Here is a 19,316-nt window from a genome sequence, read left to right on the forward strand (position 1 = left end):
AAAACATACAGCACAATACAGGTCCTTTGGCCCACAAAGCTGTGCCAAACATATCCTTACCTGAGAAATTACCTAAGGTTACCCATAGCCCTCTATTTTTCTGAGCTCCATATACCTGTCCAGGATTCTCTTAAAAAAAAAACCCTATTGTATCCACCTCTACCACTGTCGCCGGCAGCCCATTCCATGCACTCACCACTCTCTGCGTAAAAAAATTTATCCCTGATATTCTCCTCTGTACCTACTTACAAGCACCTTAAAGCTGTGCCCTTTCGTGCTAGCCATTTCAGCCCTGGGAAAAAGCTTCTGACTATCCACACGATCATTGCAGCTCATCATCATCTTAATAGAGCAGATACCTGGGCCAGTATATATGCACCAGTAATTCAGAGGCAGGAGTCCAAAGCGGGGGCATAATTATAAGGTGATTGGAGGAGAATATAGGAAGGAAGTCAGAGGAAAGTGTTTTTTTTTTACAGCGTAGTGAATGTGTGGAATGCACTGCCAAGGAGGTGGTTAATATCAAGTATTTAATATTTCAGTAATACTGTAAATATATTGTTTAATCATTCTTTGTTTACGTAATTTATTACAGGTTATATAAGAAGCATGTGAATGGCATATGTCATAACATCACCACGTCATATGTGCATGCTATGAAGTAGGCATGTTATCCCTGGTTCCTGTGTTTTTCTTTTGATTAGTTTTTGGAGTTTGAAAACAAAACAATGGCATTGAGAAAGTTTTAAATAGAACTCAGGACCTGTTGAAGTGCAGCATGTTTTGTTTTGCAAGGGGAGATGGACGTTAGTTTTTTTAAAAAAAAAGCAGAAAATGGATGAAATTTGCGGGTTAATAAACAGTGAACACGGATGTTGACAAATGGCTGGATACATCAGAAAGTGTTTGAACGCACTACAAATAACTGGATATTGTATACTGAATGAATCGAGCAGTATTTTGAAGCAAATGAAATAGCCAAAGAAAAACAAATGCCAGTGTTACTGTGTGTAATAGGAGGAAAAGTGTACAGTTTGCTTAGAGGTTTGACTAACCAACGAAAATGAGCTTTTCTGATATTGTAGAGTAATGCAAGAACCTTTAGAACCAAAAACCATTGTTGATTGCAGAAAACCTTAGGTTCCATAAATGGAACCAAAAGGAAGGGGAGCCCATTTCAGCATACATGGCTGAATTAACGAGGTTGTCCAAACATTGTCAGTTCAGCAATGGGCTTAATGATACATGGAGATAATGTTTAGTTTGTGGAATCTTACAAGAAAGCATTTAAAAATGGTTCCTACCAAAGCACAACTCCTATTTAAAAGAACAGCTGAAATCGCTGTATCAATGGAAACCTCAGCAAGGGACGTAATTGAGTTGCAGTCAGCAATGAAAGTGAGTGTGAACAAAATTGCAATGTCTAAACAGAAATCTGCCTGGCTGAACAAATTGTGTTACCTCATTGTGGCAGGGACTCGCACACACCAGAACAGTGCAGGTTTAAAGGTGAAACTTGGCAGAAAATACAACAAAGTAGGACACATAATAGAGTACATCAGACAAAAATAAATGGACTGCACAGGAAAGGGAAAAAGATAAAAAGTCAAATTGCAGTTTCATAAATCTGCATGTTGATGGAAAATCTGATAATGATGAGAGTAACACAGGACTATGTAGCCTTAAGATTTACAATATAGAAACTAACAAGAGACTAGCAATACTCGGCTTACACCAGAAGCGAATGACAAATTAATTAAAATGGAATTGGACACCGGCTCGGCTGTTCAATCATTCTACAAAATGAGTTTGAACGGCATTTCAAAGATATGAACTGAAGCCTGCAGATACCCAGCTAAGAACTTATACTGGAGAAAAGATACCTCATATGGGAGTGACATTCGTAACAGTGAAATGCAACAACCAACAAACCACACTGTGGTAAAATCAGAAGGGCAGTGATTGGCTAAGACAACTCCAACTTGATTGGAAATCCAGCCACAATTTGCATGCCACATCCCCTGCAATAGAGTCAACTGGAAGCAAATCAAGAAAGGTACTGTATGATGCCATAGCAGTGTTCAAGAATGTAGTTGGAAAACTAAGCATGTTGAGGGTAAAATGGTGTTAAATGAAAATGCCACACCCAAGTTTTACAAAGCCCAAATGATTCCTTATACCATCTATGATAAAGTCGCCAGTGAGCTAGATTGCATGGAAGCTGAAGGAATTCTTTCCAAGGTTAAGTGGAGCCCATGGGCCCAGTAGCCAAGAAGGATGGATCTGTCAGGATCTGTGGTGATTCTAAGGTCACCATCAACCCAATATTGAAAGTAGATCAATACTCTCTACCCAGGATAGATGATATCATTGCAAACGTTTCTGGAGGGAATCGGTTCAGCGAAGTGGATTTAGCTGAAGTCTACTTACAAATCGAGATGGAAGAAGAGTCCAAAAGTATTTCTCACCATAAACACTCACAAAGGATCTGATTGCTATATAGGCTTAATTTTGGAGTAGCATCTGTACCTGCACTCTGGGAGAAAGGTATGGACAAGGTGCTGCAAGGCTGCCCAGACACTTAGTGTTACCTGGATGACATCATTGTGACCGGTAAGGTTGACAAGGAACATCTCAAATGTCAAGACATTGTTGACACGTGTGACTTATGGCAAGGGTTACATACCATTGCAGACGTCAAAGCTAAACATAGTGGTGCCACCAACATCACGGCCTCTTTCCCAGATAAGCTCAATCAGGTTTACGCTCAGTTCGATGTTGCCAGCTCTGAGCTTCCAAGGAAAGCCACCACTACAACCTGCAACCTGGTCATCTCTGAGGCTGAGGTACGCAGATGTTTCCAACGAGTGGACAGTCACAAGGCTGTGGGACTGGATGGCATCCCAGTGCGAGTACTCAGGATGTGCACAGCACAACTGGCAGGTGTGTTTACTGACAGTTTTAACCTCTCCTCCTCCCAGTGTAGAGTGCCCTCCTGCTTCAAATTATCCATTATCGTCCATGTGCTAAAAAAGATCAAGGTAACATGCCTGAACGACTGGCGTCCTGTTGCACTCACCTCAATAATAAGCAAATGTTTTGAGAGGCTAGTCAAGGATTATATCTGCAGCTTGCTACCACCCAAACTGGACCCCCTACAATTTGTCTACCGACACAACAGATTGACAGATGACACAATAGCCACTACTCTACATACCATCCTTACACATCTGGAGAAGAAGGATGCTTATGTGAAAATGCTGTTCTTGGACTATAGTTCAGCATTCAACACCATAGTTCCATCCAGGCTCAACAGGAAGCTCAGAGACCTTGGCCTTGACCCTGCCTTGTGCAGCTGGATCCTGGACTTCCTGTCAGATTGCCGGCAGGTGGTAAGAGTGGGCTCCCTCACCTCCACCCCTCTGACTCTCAACACAGGAGCCCTTCAGGGCTGTGTACTAAGTCCTCTCCTTTACTCCCTGTATACCCATGACTGTGTCACCACCCATAGCTCTAATCTGCTAATTAAATTTTCCGACAACACTACATTGATTGGTCTAATCTCAAACAATAACAACGTGGCCTATAGGGAAAAAGTTATCTCTCTGACACAATGGTGTCAAGAAAACAACCTCTTCCTCAATGTCACAAAAACAAAAGAGCTGGTTGTGGATTACAGGAGGAATGGAGACAGGCTAACCCCTATTGACATCAATGGATCTGGGGTTGAGAGGGTAAACAGCTTTAATGGGGTGAAGGCAAATGACTGGAGGAATTGGATCATCCCATGATTGAATGGCGGAGCAGACTAGTTGGGCCAAATGGCCTATATCTTATGGTCTGAGTTCCTCAGCATCCACATCACCAAGGACCTCATGTGGTCTGTACACACCAGCTGTGTGGTGAAAAAGGTACAGCAGTGCCTCTTTCACCTCAGATGGTTGAAGAAGTTTGGTATTAGCCCCCAAATCCTACGAACTTTCCATAGGGGCACAATTGAGAGTATCCTGACTGGCTCCATCACTGTGTGGGATGGGAACTGTACCTCCCTTAATCGCAGGATTCTGCAGAGAATGGTGCGGACAGCCCAGCGCATCTGTAGTTGTGAACTTCCCATGATTCGACACGTTTACAAAGACGAGTGTGTAGAAAGGGCCCATAGGATCATTGGGGACCCAAGTCACCCCAACCACAAACTGTTCCAGCTGCTACCATCGGGGAAACGGTACCACAGCATAAAAGATCCATCAGGCTCTGGGACAGCTTCTTCCACCAGGCCATCAGACTGATTAACTCATTCCCTTACTACTGCAGAGAAAAGTTACTCATGGATCAACAAAGGCCTTGAGTCTGAGGTGTAAAACATTTCAACCAGTAGCTGGAAGAGAGTTTCCCCTCATTACTGATTGAAAGTTGTTGTACCGTCCAAGCTGAGAGCTGAAGTGTTGGAGGAGTGACATGCTAGTCATCTAGGTGTGGAAATTAAATCACTGGCTTGAAGCTTTTTCTGGTGGCTGGGAGAGATCAGATTGAGCAGCTTTCCATGCACTGTTTGGGATGCCAGCACATCCAGAAGATGCCAAGAGCAAAGCCTCTTCATTCCTGGGAATGGCCTGCATTGCGCTGACAAAGAATTCATATGGATTTTGTTATGGGCACAGTTTTCTTAGTAGTGGATGTAGCTACAAAGGGGTCGGAAGTGTTCCCAGTAGTCTGCGCTACAGTCCCACACAATGTTGATGCATTGAGAAGCCTCTTCTCAAGGACTGGTGTTCCAGAACACTTGGTCAGTGACAATGGACCACAGCTTGTCGCAGAACAGTTTTGATTATTCCTGATAATGAATGGAATAAGACATATTACATCTGCACAGTACTATCCAGCTGCAGTAGCTTGGTGGAAAGGTTTGTTTAGAGTCTAAAGAATGCAATGTCAGCAGAACCCACTGCACTAACACTGAATGAGAAGCTTTCCAACGTGCTTCTTGCACCTTGCAGTGTGCCACAATCCTCAACCTACAGCTCAATAGCTATGCTATTCTTGGGTCAGCTTTTGTGCTCACGCTTGAATTCCTCAATCCCAATCTTAGGCTACGTCCACACTAGACTGGATAAATCCATAACCGAAGCTTTTTCTCTTCGTTTTGACCCTCCGTCCACACTGAAACGGTGTTTTCCTCCCCTGAAAATGGAGCTTTTCTAAAACTCTCTCCAGAGTGTTTAAATCTGAAAACGCCGGTTGGCCGTTGTAGTGTGTACAGGGTAACCGGCTAATTTTAAAAACGCTGTCATGACGTGCCGGAACAGATGGTGGTGGCAGTGCGGCATTTTATTGTTCTCTTGAACGCAACCTCCACCACCACAACAACAATATCTGACAATAGATGTGTAACAGCCTAATGTAACATTGTATGGAAATACAAGATAACACTGATGCAGACATGTCTTATACATTTAACAAGGTGCTTTATTAATGTATTGCTTGTGCAAACGTTCAATAGATGCAATTGTCACTTTTGCCCAGTAACTCGTTTTATTGCACATGTTAAATACAGCAGAATAATACAGAAAGACATGGCAAAAGTAAAGGCAAACAAATGAGGTAACAGCAAATTTCACTTTTGCCCAGTAACAAGCCTTATTGCATTTAGTTGTAGCTGCCGTCCCTTTCATCGGTGAGGAGACTATGGCTGTAGGAAATGTTTCTGGACAAACGCACACCAAATCTTTCACTTGGCAATTTCCTTAAGTTTTTCTAGTCTATAACTGGACAAACGAGCACCAAGTATACCATTTCCTCTTCGCTTGTTTTCTGTGTGTCCTGTGTATGCCCAGTAGGAGATTTGCCCAAATATACATTTTAATATGGATGGAGGTATTTCCAGAAACGCCTGGTGTGGATGCCTATCGTTTTTACGCGAAACTGGCGTTTTCAAAATTATCCAGTCTAGTGTGGATGTAGGCTCAGGAGTATGCAGGACAAACAGCTGAGACAAACCGAGGGCTTCTCAAACATGGAGATTTGATGTATCACTCCTGGACAAGCTGTCTTGGTGAGGGACGACAGAAGTGATCAAAAGTGGGTTCTTGGAAAGATTAAGGACAACTGGACCACTCTCCTACACAATGGAGATTGTGCATGATGACATCTGGAGACGACACATTGATCAGTTGAAGAGATCAGCGTCAATTGTTAAGAGAAGTAAGGTATCCAGAGCTGACAGAACCACTTCCTGCAGTCCCAGAGTCAACTCCTATAACCACCACAGAGGAGGCCCCAGAACCTGATATTCGTAATAACAAGTCTCACCTACCAAGCAGAGTGATCCCCTTGTCAGGAAAGACGTTATTCCACAGGAGTAAGAACTTCTCCAGTGATTAAATCTTCAGGTCTGAATGGGACAATTTAAAATTTGTGCTGTGGATGTCTATATATAGTATTATACTATATAGTATTCTATGTATTTAATTTGGATGCATTCCTTAATGGCAGGGAAGAGCAGTATATTTAATATTTGAGTAAAATGCTAATGATATTGTTTGATTAAACATTCTTCATTTACATAATTCATTATTTGGGTTATATGTATGAAGTACATGAATGTTAGATGTCATTATGTGACTATGTTATATATGCGCACCTTAAAAAAGTAAAATGAAGTATCCCTGGCTCCCGTGATTTTCTTTCAATTAGCTTTTGGAGTTTCAATACATAATAGTAGAGGAAATATATTAGGGCCATTTAAGAAACTCTTAGATAGGCACATGGATGATTTTTTAAAAATGGAGGGCTATATAGGAGGGAAAGGTTAGATGATCTTCGAGTAGATTAAAAGATTGTGGGCCTGTACTGTGCTGTTATATTCTCTATTTAAAATATTTTAGTCTGTCATTAAATTGTAGCAAGGTGGAAGAACAAAGGCAAATATTTTGGAAATAATGTGCCACAGGCTGTCTTTTCCTTACTGTCATCCTTATTGGAGTGTGCTGGCTTCCACATCCTGGATTTATAATTTATTGTAATAATCGATAGGAACCTCACGGAGCTGAATTAGTTGTTGACTTGTTTGACAATATTGGTATTGTGTTGATTGTAGGCAGAGTTTTCAACTTTCCAGCCACTTACAGACGTTACATTCCTTTTATATAAGCAGACAGATGATCACTTTTTCAAATAACTTTGTTTCATCTTTGACAAGTAGCAGAAGTACTTTTAGCACTATTACTGTACCTGTAAATAACTTAAACCATTCTAGTCACAAACCATTACTTATCTGAGTAGTTACCAGGTTTAAGTTCAACCTACTAGGTAAATGTCTCAGACTAAACTGCTGTTTATCCTCTTTTTTTCTCTTGCATGGGCAACTGAATAATCGGTTCCTGTTAGCCATCAGTACCGGCCTTTCTACAGGTCACAAGTTAGTGTCTTTGTTTTAAAGTAGGCCTGTGATGCTGGCTTACAAAGTAAACAGTTTGGCAAGGTTTATATGAGTTGTAATTTGTCCTTCAACTGTCATAGAATTGACTAATATAATCCAAGGTTGTTCTCTAATAATTTTCCACAGCTGTATCTATTGCTCATAAGGCATGCTCCCCAATCCAGGCAACATCCTTGTAAATCTCCTCTGCACCCTTTCTATGGTTTCCATATACTTCCTGTAGTGAGGCAACCAGAATTGAGTACAGTACTCCAAGTGGGGTCTAACCAGGGTCCTGTGTACCTGCAACATTACCTCTTGGCTCTTAAACTCAATCCAACGATTGATGAAGGCCAATCCACTGTATGCCTTCTTAACCACAGAGTCAACCTGCGTAGCAGCTTTGAGTGTCCTGTGGACTCGGACCCCAAGAAACCTCTGATCCTCCACACTGCCAAGAGTCTTCCCATTAGTGCTATATTCTGCCATCATATTTGAGAGGGGAGACTTACAGCATGGGCAGCTGCTGGTCTTCCATACATCCTTGCCCAGACCTGTGCCCTGGAAACTTTCCAAGGCGCAAATCCATGGTCTCATGAGACTAATGGATGCCTGTATATTTGACTTACCAAAATGAGCTACATCACGCTTATCTGGGTTGAATTCCATCTGCTGCTTCTCAGCCCAGTTTTGCATCCTATCAGTGTCCCGCTTTAACCTCTGACAACCCTCCACACTATCCACAACAGCCCCAACCTTTGCGTTATCAGCAAATTTACTAACCCATCCCTCCACTTCCTCACCCAGGTCATTTATAAAAATCACAAAGAGTAGGGGTCCCAAGAACAGATCCCTGAGGCACACCACTGGTCACCGGCCTCCATGCAGAATATGACCCGTCTACAACCACTCTTTGCCTTCTGTGGGCAAGCCAGTTCTGGATCCACAAAGCAATGTCCCCTTGGACCCATGCCTCCTTACTTTCTCAATAAGCCTTGCATGGGGTACCTTATCAAATGCCTTGCTAAAATCTATATACACTACATCTACGGCTCTACCTTCATCAATGTGTTTTAAAAATCCTCAAAAAATTCAATCAGCCTCGTAAGGCACAACCTGCCTTTGACAAAGCCATGCTGACTGTTCCTAATCATATCATGCCTCTCCAAATGTTCATAAATCCTGTCTCTCAGGATCTTCTCCATCAACTTACCAACCACTGAAGTAAGACTCACTGGTCTATAATTTCCTGGGCTATCCCTACTCCCTTTCTTGAGTAAGGGAACAACATCCGCAACCCTCCAATCCTCCGGAACCTCTCCTGTCCCCATTGATGATGCAAAGATCATCGCCAGAGGCACAGTAATCTTCTCCCTCGCTTCCCACAGTAGCCTGGGGTACATTCCGTCCAGTTCCAGTGACTTATCCAACTTGATGCTTTCCAAAAGCTCCAGCACATCCTCTTTCTTAATACCTACATGCTCACGCTTTTCAGTCCACTGCAAGTCATCCTTACAATCGCCAAGATCCTTTTCCATAGTGAATACTGAAGCAAAGTATTCATTAAGTACTTCTGCTATCTCCTCCGGTTCCATACACACTTTTCCATTGTCACACTTGATTGGTCCTATTCTGTCATGTCTTATCCTCTTGCTCTTCGTGTACTTGTAGAATGCCTTGGGGTTTTCCTTGATCCTGTCTGCCAAGGCCTTCTCGTGGCCCCTTCTGGCTCTCCTAATTTCCTTCTTAAGCTCCTTCCTATTAGCCTTATAATCTTTTAAATCTCTAACATTACCTAGCTCTCCGAACCTTTTGTAAGCTTTGCTTTTCTTTTCTTCTTGACTAGATTTACAACAGCCTTTGTACACCGCAGTTCCTGTACCCTACCATCCTTTCCCTGTCTCATTGGAACGTATCTACGCAGAACCCCACGCAAATATCCCCTGAACATTTGCCACGTTTCTTCCGTACGTTTCCCTGAGAACATCTGTTTCCAATTTATGCTTCCAAGTTCCTGCCTGATAGCCTCATATTTCCCCTTAATCCAATTAAATGTTCCCCTATCTTGTCTGTTCCTATCCCTTTCCAGTGCTATGATAAAGGAGATAGAATTGTGATCACTATCTCCAAATTGTTCTCCCACTGAGAGACCTGACACCTGACCCCTGACCAGGTTCATTTCCCAATACCAGATCAAGTACAGCCTTTCCTCTTGTAGGCTTATCTACATATTGTGTCAAGAAACCTTCCTGAACACACCTAACAAACTCCACCCCATCTAAACCCCTCACTCTAGGGAGATGCCAATCAATATTAGGGAAATTAAAATCTCCCACCACAACAACCCTGTTATTATTACTCCTTTCCGAAATCTGTCTCCCTATCTGCTCCTTGATGTCTCTGTTACTATTGGGAGATCTATAAAAAGCACCCAGTAGAGTTATTGACCACTTCCTATTCCTAACTTCCACCCACAGAGACCCCGTAGACAATCCCTTCATGACCTCCTCCTTTTCTGCAGTCATGACACTATCTCTGATCGCCCCTACCTCTTTTGCCTCCCTCCCTGTCCTTTTTGAAACATCTAAAGCCTGGCACTTGAAGTAGCCATTCCTGCCCCTGCACCATCCAAGTCTCTGTAATAGCCACAACATCATAGCTCCAAGTGCTGATCCACGCTCTAAGCCCATCTGCTTTATTCATAATACTCCTCTTATTAAAAATGACACATCTCAAATCATTGGTCTGAGTGCGTTCCTTCTCTGTCATCTGCCTATCCTTCCTTTCGCACTGTCTCCAAGCTTTCTCTATTTGTGAGCCAACTTCCCTTTCCTCCGTCACTTCAGTTTGGTTCCCACCCGCCCCCCCCAGCAATTCTAGTTTAAACTCTTCCCCAATAGCCTTTGCAAACCTCCCCACCAGGATGTTGGTTCCCCTCAGATTCAAGTGCAACCCGTCCTTTTTATACAGGTCACACCTGCCCCAGAAGAGGTCCCAGTGATCCAGAAATCTGAATTCCTGCCCCCTGCTCCAATCCCTCAGCCACGCATTTATCCTCCACCTCATTCTAATCCTATACTCACTGTCACGTGGCACAGGCAGTAATCTCGAGATTACTACCTTTGAGGTCCTGCTTCTCAACTTCCTTCCTAACTCCCTGTAGTCGGCTTTCAGGACCTCCTCCCTTTGCCTACCTATGTTGTTGGTACCAATAGGTACCACGACCTCTGGCTGTTCTCCTTCCCACTTCAAGATATTGTGGACGTGATCAGAAACATCCTGGACCCTGGGAGGCAAACTACCATCCGCGTTTCTTTCCTGCATCCACAGAATCGCCTGTCTGACCCCCTAACTATAGAGTCCCCTATCACTGCTGCCATCCTCTTCCTTTCCCTACCCTTCTGAGCCACAGGGCCAGACTCTGTGCTAGAGGCGTGACCACTGTTGCTTCCCCCAGGTAGGCCATCTCCCCCAACAGTACTCAAACAGGAGTACTTATTATTAAGGGGGACAGCCACTGGGGTACTTTCCAACACCTGCTTCTTGCCCTGACTGTTAGCCACTTAGTTGTCTCCCCAGGCCCCGGAGTGACTACCTGCCTATAGCTCCTCTCTATCACCTCCTCGCTCTTCCTGACCAGGCGAAGGTCATCGAGCTGCATCTCCAGTTCCCTAACACAGTCCCTAGGGAGCTGCAGCTCGACGCACTTCGTGCAGGTGTGGCCATCCGGGAGGCTGGGAGTCTCCAGGACCTCCCACATCTGACACCAAGCACAGAAAACTGGCCTCACACACATTTTTTCTGTCTGTATTCTAAACAGATAACCTACCTCACCTCATCCCGTTATTGCTGAAGCCCCATTGAGTTAAAAGCCTTCCTACTCTCTCCCTCTCCCTACTCTGTCGCCTGCTCTGTAAAGCCTTTTATGTGCCTTGTATGTGCAAATTAAGTATTGTGTGCAAAGCCTTTTATGTGCCTTGTGTATGCAAATCTAAGTATTGTGCTAATGGTTTCATTTTCTTGAAAAATGTATTTCATGGGAGGAGATTGTTGCACATATTTCCCAGACAAGCTTGGTGGAATGGTGTTAAGAGAAAGTATTAATAGATTTGTTGAAGTGAATATTGATTTTTTTCAAATTTTGGAACTTCATAAAATTTAACTTTAATGGTCCTGGCAACAAGCCTGAGTTAAACAGGTAAGATTATTTCATCCAAAATGACCAATGTCAATATCTTAGCAGCTTTTTGTTTAGACAGTAATTCTCAGAATTTAGTTTGGTTATGTAATGAAGATTAATAATAATTGAAACACTGTAAGGGCAGGTGGTAGAAATTTGAAATATGAGCACAATGCTACAGATATTCAGTACTTCAGACAGCATCTGTGGGCAGAAAAATTAGGTTAACATTTTAGATTGAAACCTTACAATGACAGGCCATTAACCTGACTTTTTAAAATTTTCACTCTTCAAAAGTGCTGCTTAACCTTCTGAATAGTTTTAGCATTTATTGTCATTTCAGCATCTATCATTGGTTAGATTTGAACTGCACAATTAAAATATTTAGCACCCGCAATTCAAGAAACTATACTGTTCAGCCATAATTATAAGCACAGATTATTCGCTTTCATATTGTAACAATTCTGGGCCACTTTCTTTTCAGTTATTATATTGCCAAATTAACTAATTTTCCAAAATGATTAAAACCTATGTGTATATTGTGCTGCCTGTATTTCAGAAATTCATTTCTCGTTTTAAAATTGTGTTCACAGAGGTGCCACTTTAGGCCTCATCATGGCAACAGGCTGTGTTGGCAAAGCAACATCTCCAATCATGGATCTCCACAATAAACACGGCTTCTTTCTTCGTCATGTAGTTTTTGCGTCTTTTGCAGTGCTCTCGGTTTTGTGCATCATGTTGCTTCCGGACAGCAAACGGAAACCACTACCAGAATCTTTAAAAGATGGTGAAAATCAGAGACATCCTCCAATGTTACTGTCACAAAACAAGGACAGAGTTCCTTTGCTACATTCAAAACAACACAGCAATTATAATCCAGAAAGCTATTCAAATCTTGTTACAGCTACTAAGAAAATGTTGGTCCGTAACATTCCTATTCAGTTGCAGGGTCCCAAAAATGTGATCAAGGAGACCAGAGAATCGGCAGCCTAGCCAATCTTCATGGTGCTTGTTGAAATGTAAAATACTTTGCTGTTGCATATTCTGCACCACAGTAAACTTTCATTTATCTATTGCAGAAATTTGTACATCTTAAGACATGAGAGTTTTGTAACCTGATTAATATGCTTGCTCAGTTCTTGAAGTTTAAATTTCAATCTCAAGGATGTTTCTAAAGATGTATGATAACACGAAGAGAGTGTAAATTGGGATCCAGGGCTAATACTATAAATATTGAATGCACTTTGGGTTGTGTACATCCTTAGTCAATTATGTAAAAATAGGGTTGCAAATATTGACAATGAAGTTTTGATTATTGCACAGTTGCTGCCCCCCCCCATCCCCACACCACAGTTCATCTAATTATAAGAGCCATTTTATATCAACCACAATACTTTGTTGCTAAATATGCAAACCATTTTAGTGTCTGGACCCGGGCTGACATGTTTGAAATTCTTTTGGTTTCCCGAAATTTAATTCCTTGTCCTCCTTATTGGGCATTTTTTTGATTGCAAGCAGTTTTTTTACTTACCTAATTTATTGAAGACAACATGGAAAAGTATATTTAATTAGTTCTGATTTAGATTGGATTAATAATTAAAATTTGTAATATAAATTTATCAAATTACCAGCCAAAAATGCAAACTATTGTAATTTTTTTTGGGATTTAAGTTTTTACTAGCTCAGTTTTCATGGTTAAAATATGTTTCAAGATTCTCACTCCATGTATGTTCTTCTTCAGCAATTAATTCAACAGAATGTGTTCTTCATGTTTGCCAGTGGAGTTAAGAGCTAGGATTCATAATTATAGGAATTCTTGTTATTTGTTAATTAACAGTTTATATTTTTAAAGTAATTCTCGATTTTCAAGTAAACTTGAGGGTCTTGTGCTTGTTTAGAGAACAGGTGAAGAATCAAAAAAGAGAAGTTACTTGAAGGTTTAAGTCAAATTGCATTAACCATCTTCACAGTGCTTTTTGTGTATATAACGGCTGTTTTTCTCTGCTGCCCAGGCAGTTAGGATTGATTGGATACTGGCCCTATTTTTCACATGGTACCAGAGCACTTCTGGATAATCAAATGTAGACTCTCCGGGTAACGGTTCTGGGGCAAGCACACTCATTTGTTTGATATCTACAGAGAAACGTTGAAATGTTTGGTTTATACTTTGGGTTACTGAACAGATAGGTGCTAATATTCCATTACAGCTCGAAAGAATCCCCTTCCTGTACTTTTAGCACAAGGGCAAAGTTTGCTGGTTGATGTTCCATTCCTTTTTTGTTCACTTGCCTGTAAAATTCTGGTATAACAAAACTGATTGGAAAGCTATGGTTTTGACTTTAACATGACATAGAATAAAACATACTAATTCAATTAAAACAATTTGTGAATTGCTTATGTAAAGAAACGTCTAGTGGAATATACAAGTTTGGTAATAAAATTAAAGTTGCAGAATAACTAAAAGGAATAAGTTGGTGGGCAAAATTATGGCAGATGATATTCAACATGGGCAAATGTTGGGTCACTTTGGACCTGATATGGATGTATTTTCTATGTTGGAAACTGGGAAAGCAGTAAGATGGGAGTGCAGGTGTGTTCATGTATTTTAAAAAGAATAGTGAGAGCTAATGATGGCAAAGGAAAGTGCTAAAATGAATGGTATTGTGTTTAGTAGGACTTAAGTATAATACATTTTTAAAAATCTTGGCTAGCTAACATACAGTATATTATAATAGAAGTAAGTAATGCTCTGGCTAGACCTCATTAAAATGCTGTTCTATTTTGGGCATCACACTTACAAGAAATTTAACTGAACGTACTGGAGCTTTGCTCATTTACTTGTGAAGAATACTCTATTATATTGGGATATTCTGTCCAAATGCTTGAACATTTTCATACCACCATACGAAATTTCCTATGATCCCATTCTAATTATAGAACACTCAATGATGTCCTAAAGGAAAAGACAGACTGATAATGCTTCTTCATAGCATTCAGATGTGTTACCGAAGGGCCAGCTAGCCATAAACCCCAAAGATGCCTATTTGCAAATCATCACCAATGGATACAGCATACTACACATGGTATTTCCACAATATTCAAAATCTTCTTGACTGGCTTAACTATGTCTAGCATGCATGGATGAAACCACATTCTGGAGTGATCCATCTTGTCACTCTGCTTATATAGCTGTTTTGCACTGTGGTTTATGGTTCAACATTTATGAAATAGCTTCATGGAAGGTAAAAAGAAGACATGAAAAGCCCTTTATTCATGTAAGCTTACCTCTTATCGGGTTTGATGTACCAAAGACAAGTGCCTCAAATTCATGGGTTGCCAGCCTGGGGTCTACAGACCACTTGCTTAATGGTATTGGTCCATGGCATAAAAAGGGTTGGGAACTGCTGCTCTAATTCATGAGAGTTGTCCAATGTTTCCTATTCTGTGGCCTATTAAAACCTACTTTAATGTTTTATGATATTCAATGGTTAAAAAGATCTCTGCTATTAAACCTCCATTCCTACTAATCCATCTATCACAGGAGCACTGATTTGAAGGGTCTTCATCCTGAGATACTAACTGTTTTTACAGTTGCTACATGATTGGCTACATGTTTCAATTACTTTGCTCTTAGTGCATCCATTCCAGCCAGATGGATCTGCCATAGCTCTAAGTTATTGGTCAAAAGACATTGTTCTCTAACATAGTCTTACCTAATCATCTGAAGTCATTGGCAATTTTGATTCAAATAATGCAGTTTATGAGAAACTCCGTCATCAAAACTGAGTTGCTCTTGTGGTGGATGATTGTATCTTGGACAAATAGATGAGCAGACAAGTGAGCTCAAATGCTGTCTAAAAATTTATTGATGATACAACCATTGTTGGCAGAATCTCAGATGGAGATAAGAGGGTATACAGGAATGAGATATACCAGCTAGTTGAGTGGTGTCGCACTTAATATCAGTAAGATGAAAGAGCTGATTGTGGACTTCAGAAAGGGTAAGACGAGGGAACACACACCAATCCTCAAAGAGGGATAAGAAGTGGAGAGTGTGAGCAATTTCAGGTTCCTAGGTGTCAATATTTCTGAGGATCTAACCTGGTCCCAACATATTGATGCAGCTATAAAGAAGTCAAGACAGTGACTATATTTCACTAAAAGTTTGAGGAGATTTGGTGTGTTACCTAAAACACTCAAATTTCTACAGATGTACTGTGGAGAGCATTTTGGCAAGCTACATTACGGTCTGGTGGGGTGGGGTTACTGCACAGGATTGAAAGAAGCCACAGAAAATTGTAAAATTAGCTCCATTATGGGTACTAGCCTCCGTAGTATCCAAGACCTCTTCAAGACTGGTGCCTCAGAAAAGTAGCATCCATTATTAAGGACCCCCATCACCCAGGACATACCCTCTTATCACAGTTGCCATCAGGAAGGAGGTACAGAAGTCTGAAGGCTCACACTCAGTGAGTCAGGAACAGCTTCTTCCCCTCATGCTGGTGATTTTAAACCTGATTCTGAACAAAAAAAACAATTTATTGCTGATGTTGGAAATCTGAAATAAGCGTGTGAAAGCACCTTCTGAAAGCAAAACTTACTGTGTCATTTTGGTTGTCCATTAAAAGTACATATTGAATTTCAGTCAGTGCAAAGAGGGTGTGTATATTCCATAATTTGTATTCTGTTCTACAGAGAAGAAAACAAGTGAATCTATTGTAAGGATGGTGAATTGATATAGAACCCATGACCTGACACATCCAAAGTAACATTAACCTGAATTAACCAATATTACTTGCATGTTTAGTTCATCTGTGTTGCATTGACAAGTCCAAAAACAAACAGAAACTTTTGGTAGGAATGAGATATATACTGTTCATCACCAAATCATTGCCAGCCTTCATTTTGCAGCAAGCCTTTTTAACAAGATTGCATGAATGTTCAGCATTCAATGTTAGAATCACACTACTGACAACTGGTGAAAGATGTACCTTTTAGAATGAACACTATCCATTCTTCTACTTGGAGATGGTTAATGAACAACCATTTTAGTAATAGGATAAATTCTAATATTAAGTGTAATATGATCAAATCATGGCATATAATCCTTAACCAGGGATGCATATTTATTCATTTACCAATCCCTTATCTCACCAAGAATTTTAAGTTTAAAAACCTGCTATGCTTTGACACCTGGATGCTTCAAAAAGTCATAAAGCTTCTGTATCCAATATCATACTTGTTTAAACTGTATTGAATGTTTTGGTAAGAGAGTACAGGAAGGAAAGAGGATTTGCATAACTTCTAAGTTTTAAAAAATTTTCTCCAACATTAAAAACTACCTCTTCTTGTCAAAGTGTGCCCATTAATTCCATTTATCCTATTTCTTAATAAAGTGGTGCCAAATCATGAAGTATTTTTGCTTGGAGGATATTGCATTCCTCCACAGCAGAAATAGTTTCACAATAATTTTCCTGTTCCATATATGCAGACGATGTTAGTCCCATGACCGGTGTACAGCTTCCATTATACACTTGGTTGCTTCATCAAAACCATGGAGTGCATTCTTTCATTGTAGACAAGATGAGGTCACACTATTAGCTGTTCCCTCCACCACCAACCAGCTACACTCTGTCATTGATGCTTCCACTATCATATCCCTAAAACCTATTATAGCAGGATGTTTGTTAAGATTCATATCATGATTTCCTCCTCTAATTGCCCCATTATATAAGCTGCTCAGATTTCTCTGAGAACAATCCTCTTTTACCTCTCCTGATTCAAACTTTGAAATCAGACTAATAATGGATAAATGTACCAATCTGCTCTGAAATATCAATACTGTTTTTCCCTGTTTTAAAACTAGAAATAAATATTACCACACTGGCAGATTTTGCTAAAGTTTAAGTTTTCCCAGAAAAAATTCTATCCTTATATCCACAGTATGAAAGAGCTGTCAGTGGAAAGGGTTAATTTTTCTGACAGAATTGTGAACCTATGCCTCAATAAACTACTCATTTATGAAACACTCCATTCATACAAATACTCTGTTCATCACACAAAGTTTAATGGGTTTCCCCATTTAACATCTATTCTTGAATCCAAGTTCTCTCTCATTCTACCACAATTATGCTAATGAATTTCTGGGACTAAGCCATAACTTCATGAGTTTATTGGCTAGATTTTCCTCATTAATCTCCCTATCCTCATTACTGTTTTGATCTCAGAGATACATATCAGCCATACTATGGTTTGACTTGGCCTTTCCATTTTGATTCTAAAACTGACTCTTTCATGATTGATTCATTTCCCTTTCTGATTTTTCCAACCTGAATTGAGATATGCCCAATGCTTGGAAGGGCTTTATCTGTAATGTACCAGGCCACATTCACTACCTTTTGTAGGATTTTCTGTTCTAAGGCACTTGTGTTTCCATACCAGGCTGTGATATAGCCAGTCAATACACTCTCCACTGCACATCTGTAGAAGTTTGTCAAGTTTTTAGATGTCTGGTCATAGTCTCAGAATAAGCTGTGGGTCATTCAAGATTCTTTGAAAATTCACTGCCCAAGAGGGTGTGGAGACTAAGCTGAGCACAATCAAGATAAATTGATTAAGGAAATAGACTGGATTTGGGATTATTGTCAAAATATTGTGCTGAAGTGGATGGTGGTGAATAAGCAGGAAGCTGGATGGCCAACTTCTGTTCCTTAAGATCTTAAGTTTTTGGTTGTTGCAATAAACCCATGTGTGGCTTGGGATCAAACTTCAGCTGGTAATTGTGAAATGTCGTGAGATTTTTGTTACAGGATTAACTTGCATCATAAGAAAATAGATACTAACATAAAATTAGGTATTTGTGTAAGCATCATCCACTGTTTATATTGTTCTATGTACATTTGAATCTGTTCAAGTCAGTAAACACATTAGGACAAGTGGCACAAGTGTAAGAGAGGTAGGTTCTAAGGAGTGAATTGAGAGAAAGGCTGTGATATTTACAGAGGGAATACTGGTCTTTACGTTCTCAGGTTTTGCCTCTTGCTATCGTCTGCTTACACTCTCTTTACAGTGAATTGTGGAGGTCCTACTCTTATTACATTGCTTTGTAGTTTTCAAGTCGTCCATAAAGTTTAAGAGCCCAGATAGAGAGAGCAGGAAAAACCTGCTTTCCTTTACAGAGAAGCCAACATCTTAAAAAGGTAGAAGAGCAGGAAGGAAACTAAGGGGAGGAAATGCAGGGGAAATTCAACACATCACTCAGTGGTAAAGACAAACTGTCTCATCACACATAGAAGCTATAAAATGAGCTCCGAAATTTCTTCAGTTTAAGGCTCTGCACCAAGAACTGAAAAGTTAAAATAGCCTGTTTTTATGCTGTAATTTTCTACAATGTTCGTTGACAATAACTCAAACTGTAACCCTATAGAATAAGGGCAGGTGTGATGAAAGTCCTTGACAAGGATAGTTTGGACCCAAATGCTGGAGTATCTGAGGCTAGGATTGAGACACAGAATAAAACTGGATCAAGAACTGAGCACAAAACAAAACACGAGACAATATTTCTGGTTGTGCTTACGATTGGGCACTGAGTGTCCATTCAGGTGCTCTTTAAATCTTCAATTCTTGGCGCCCAAAACAAATAGTGGTAGGCTGCTCCTCTTGTTTGGGTTAGTTGACGAGGAATCTGGCTTCTGGTTCTTTGACCCTGGTCGAAAGTTC

General features: G+C 40.6%; 1 protein-coding gene across 2 annotated transcripts in view; it reads left to right on the forward strand.

Moving 5' to 3' along the window:
- Positions 1–13,956, forward strand: part of slc22a31 (solute carrier family 22 member 31) — a 59,953-nt gene extending 45,997 nt beyond the window's left edge. For both annotated transcript variants that reach the window (XM_072279753.1, XM_072279754.1), the window contains exon 9: positions 12,191–13,956. In XM_072279753.1, the coding sequence (XP_072135854.1) occupies positions 12,191–12,590 (400 nt within the window). In that variant the 3' untranslated portion in view covers positions 12,591–13,956. The remainder of the gene's footprint in view (positions 1–12,190) is intronic.
- Positions 13,957–19,316: the final 5,360 nt, after the last annotated feature.

The sequence above is a fragment of the Mobula birostris genome, chromosome 15 (assembly GCF_030028105.1).
Source record: "Mobula birostris isolate sMobBir1 chromosome 15, sMobBir1.hap1, whole genome shotgun sequence".
Lineage (NCBI taxonomy): Eukaryota > Metazoa > Chordata > Chondrichthyes > Myliobatiformes > Myliobatidae > Mobula > Mobula birostris.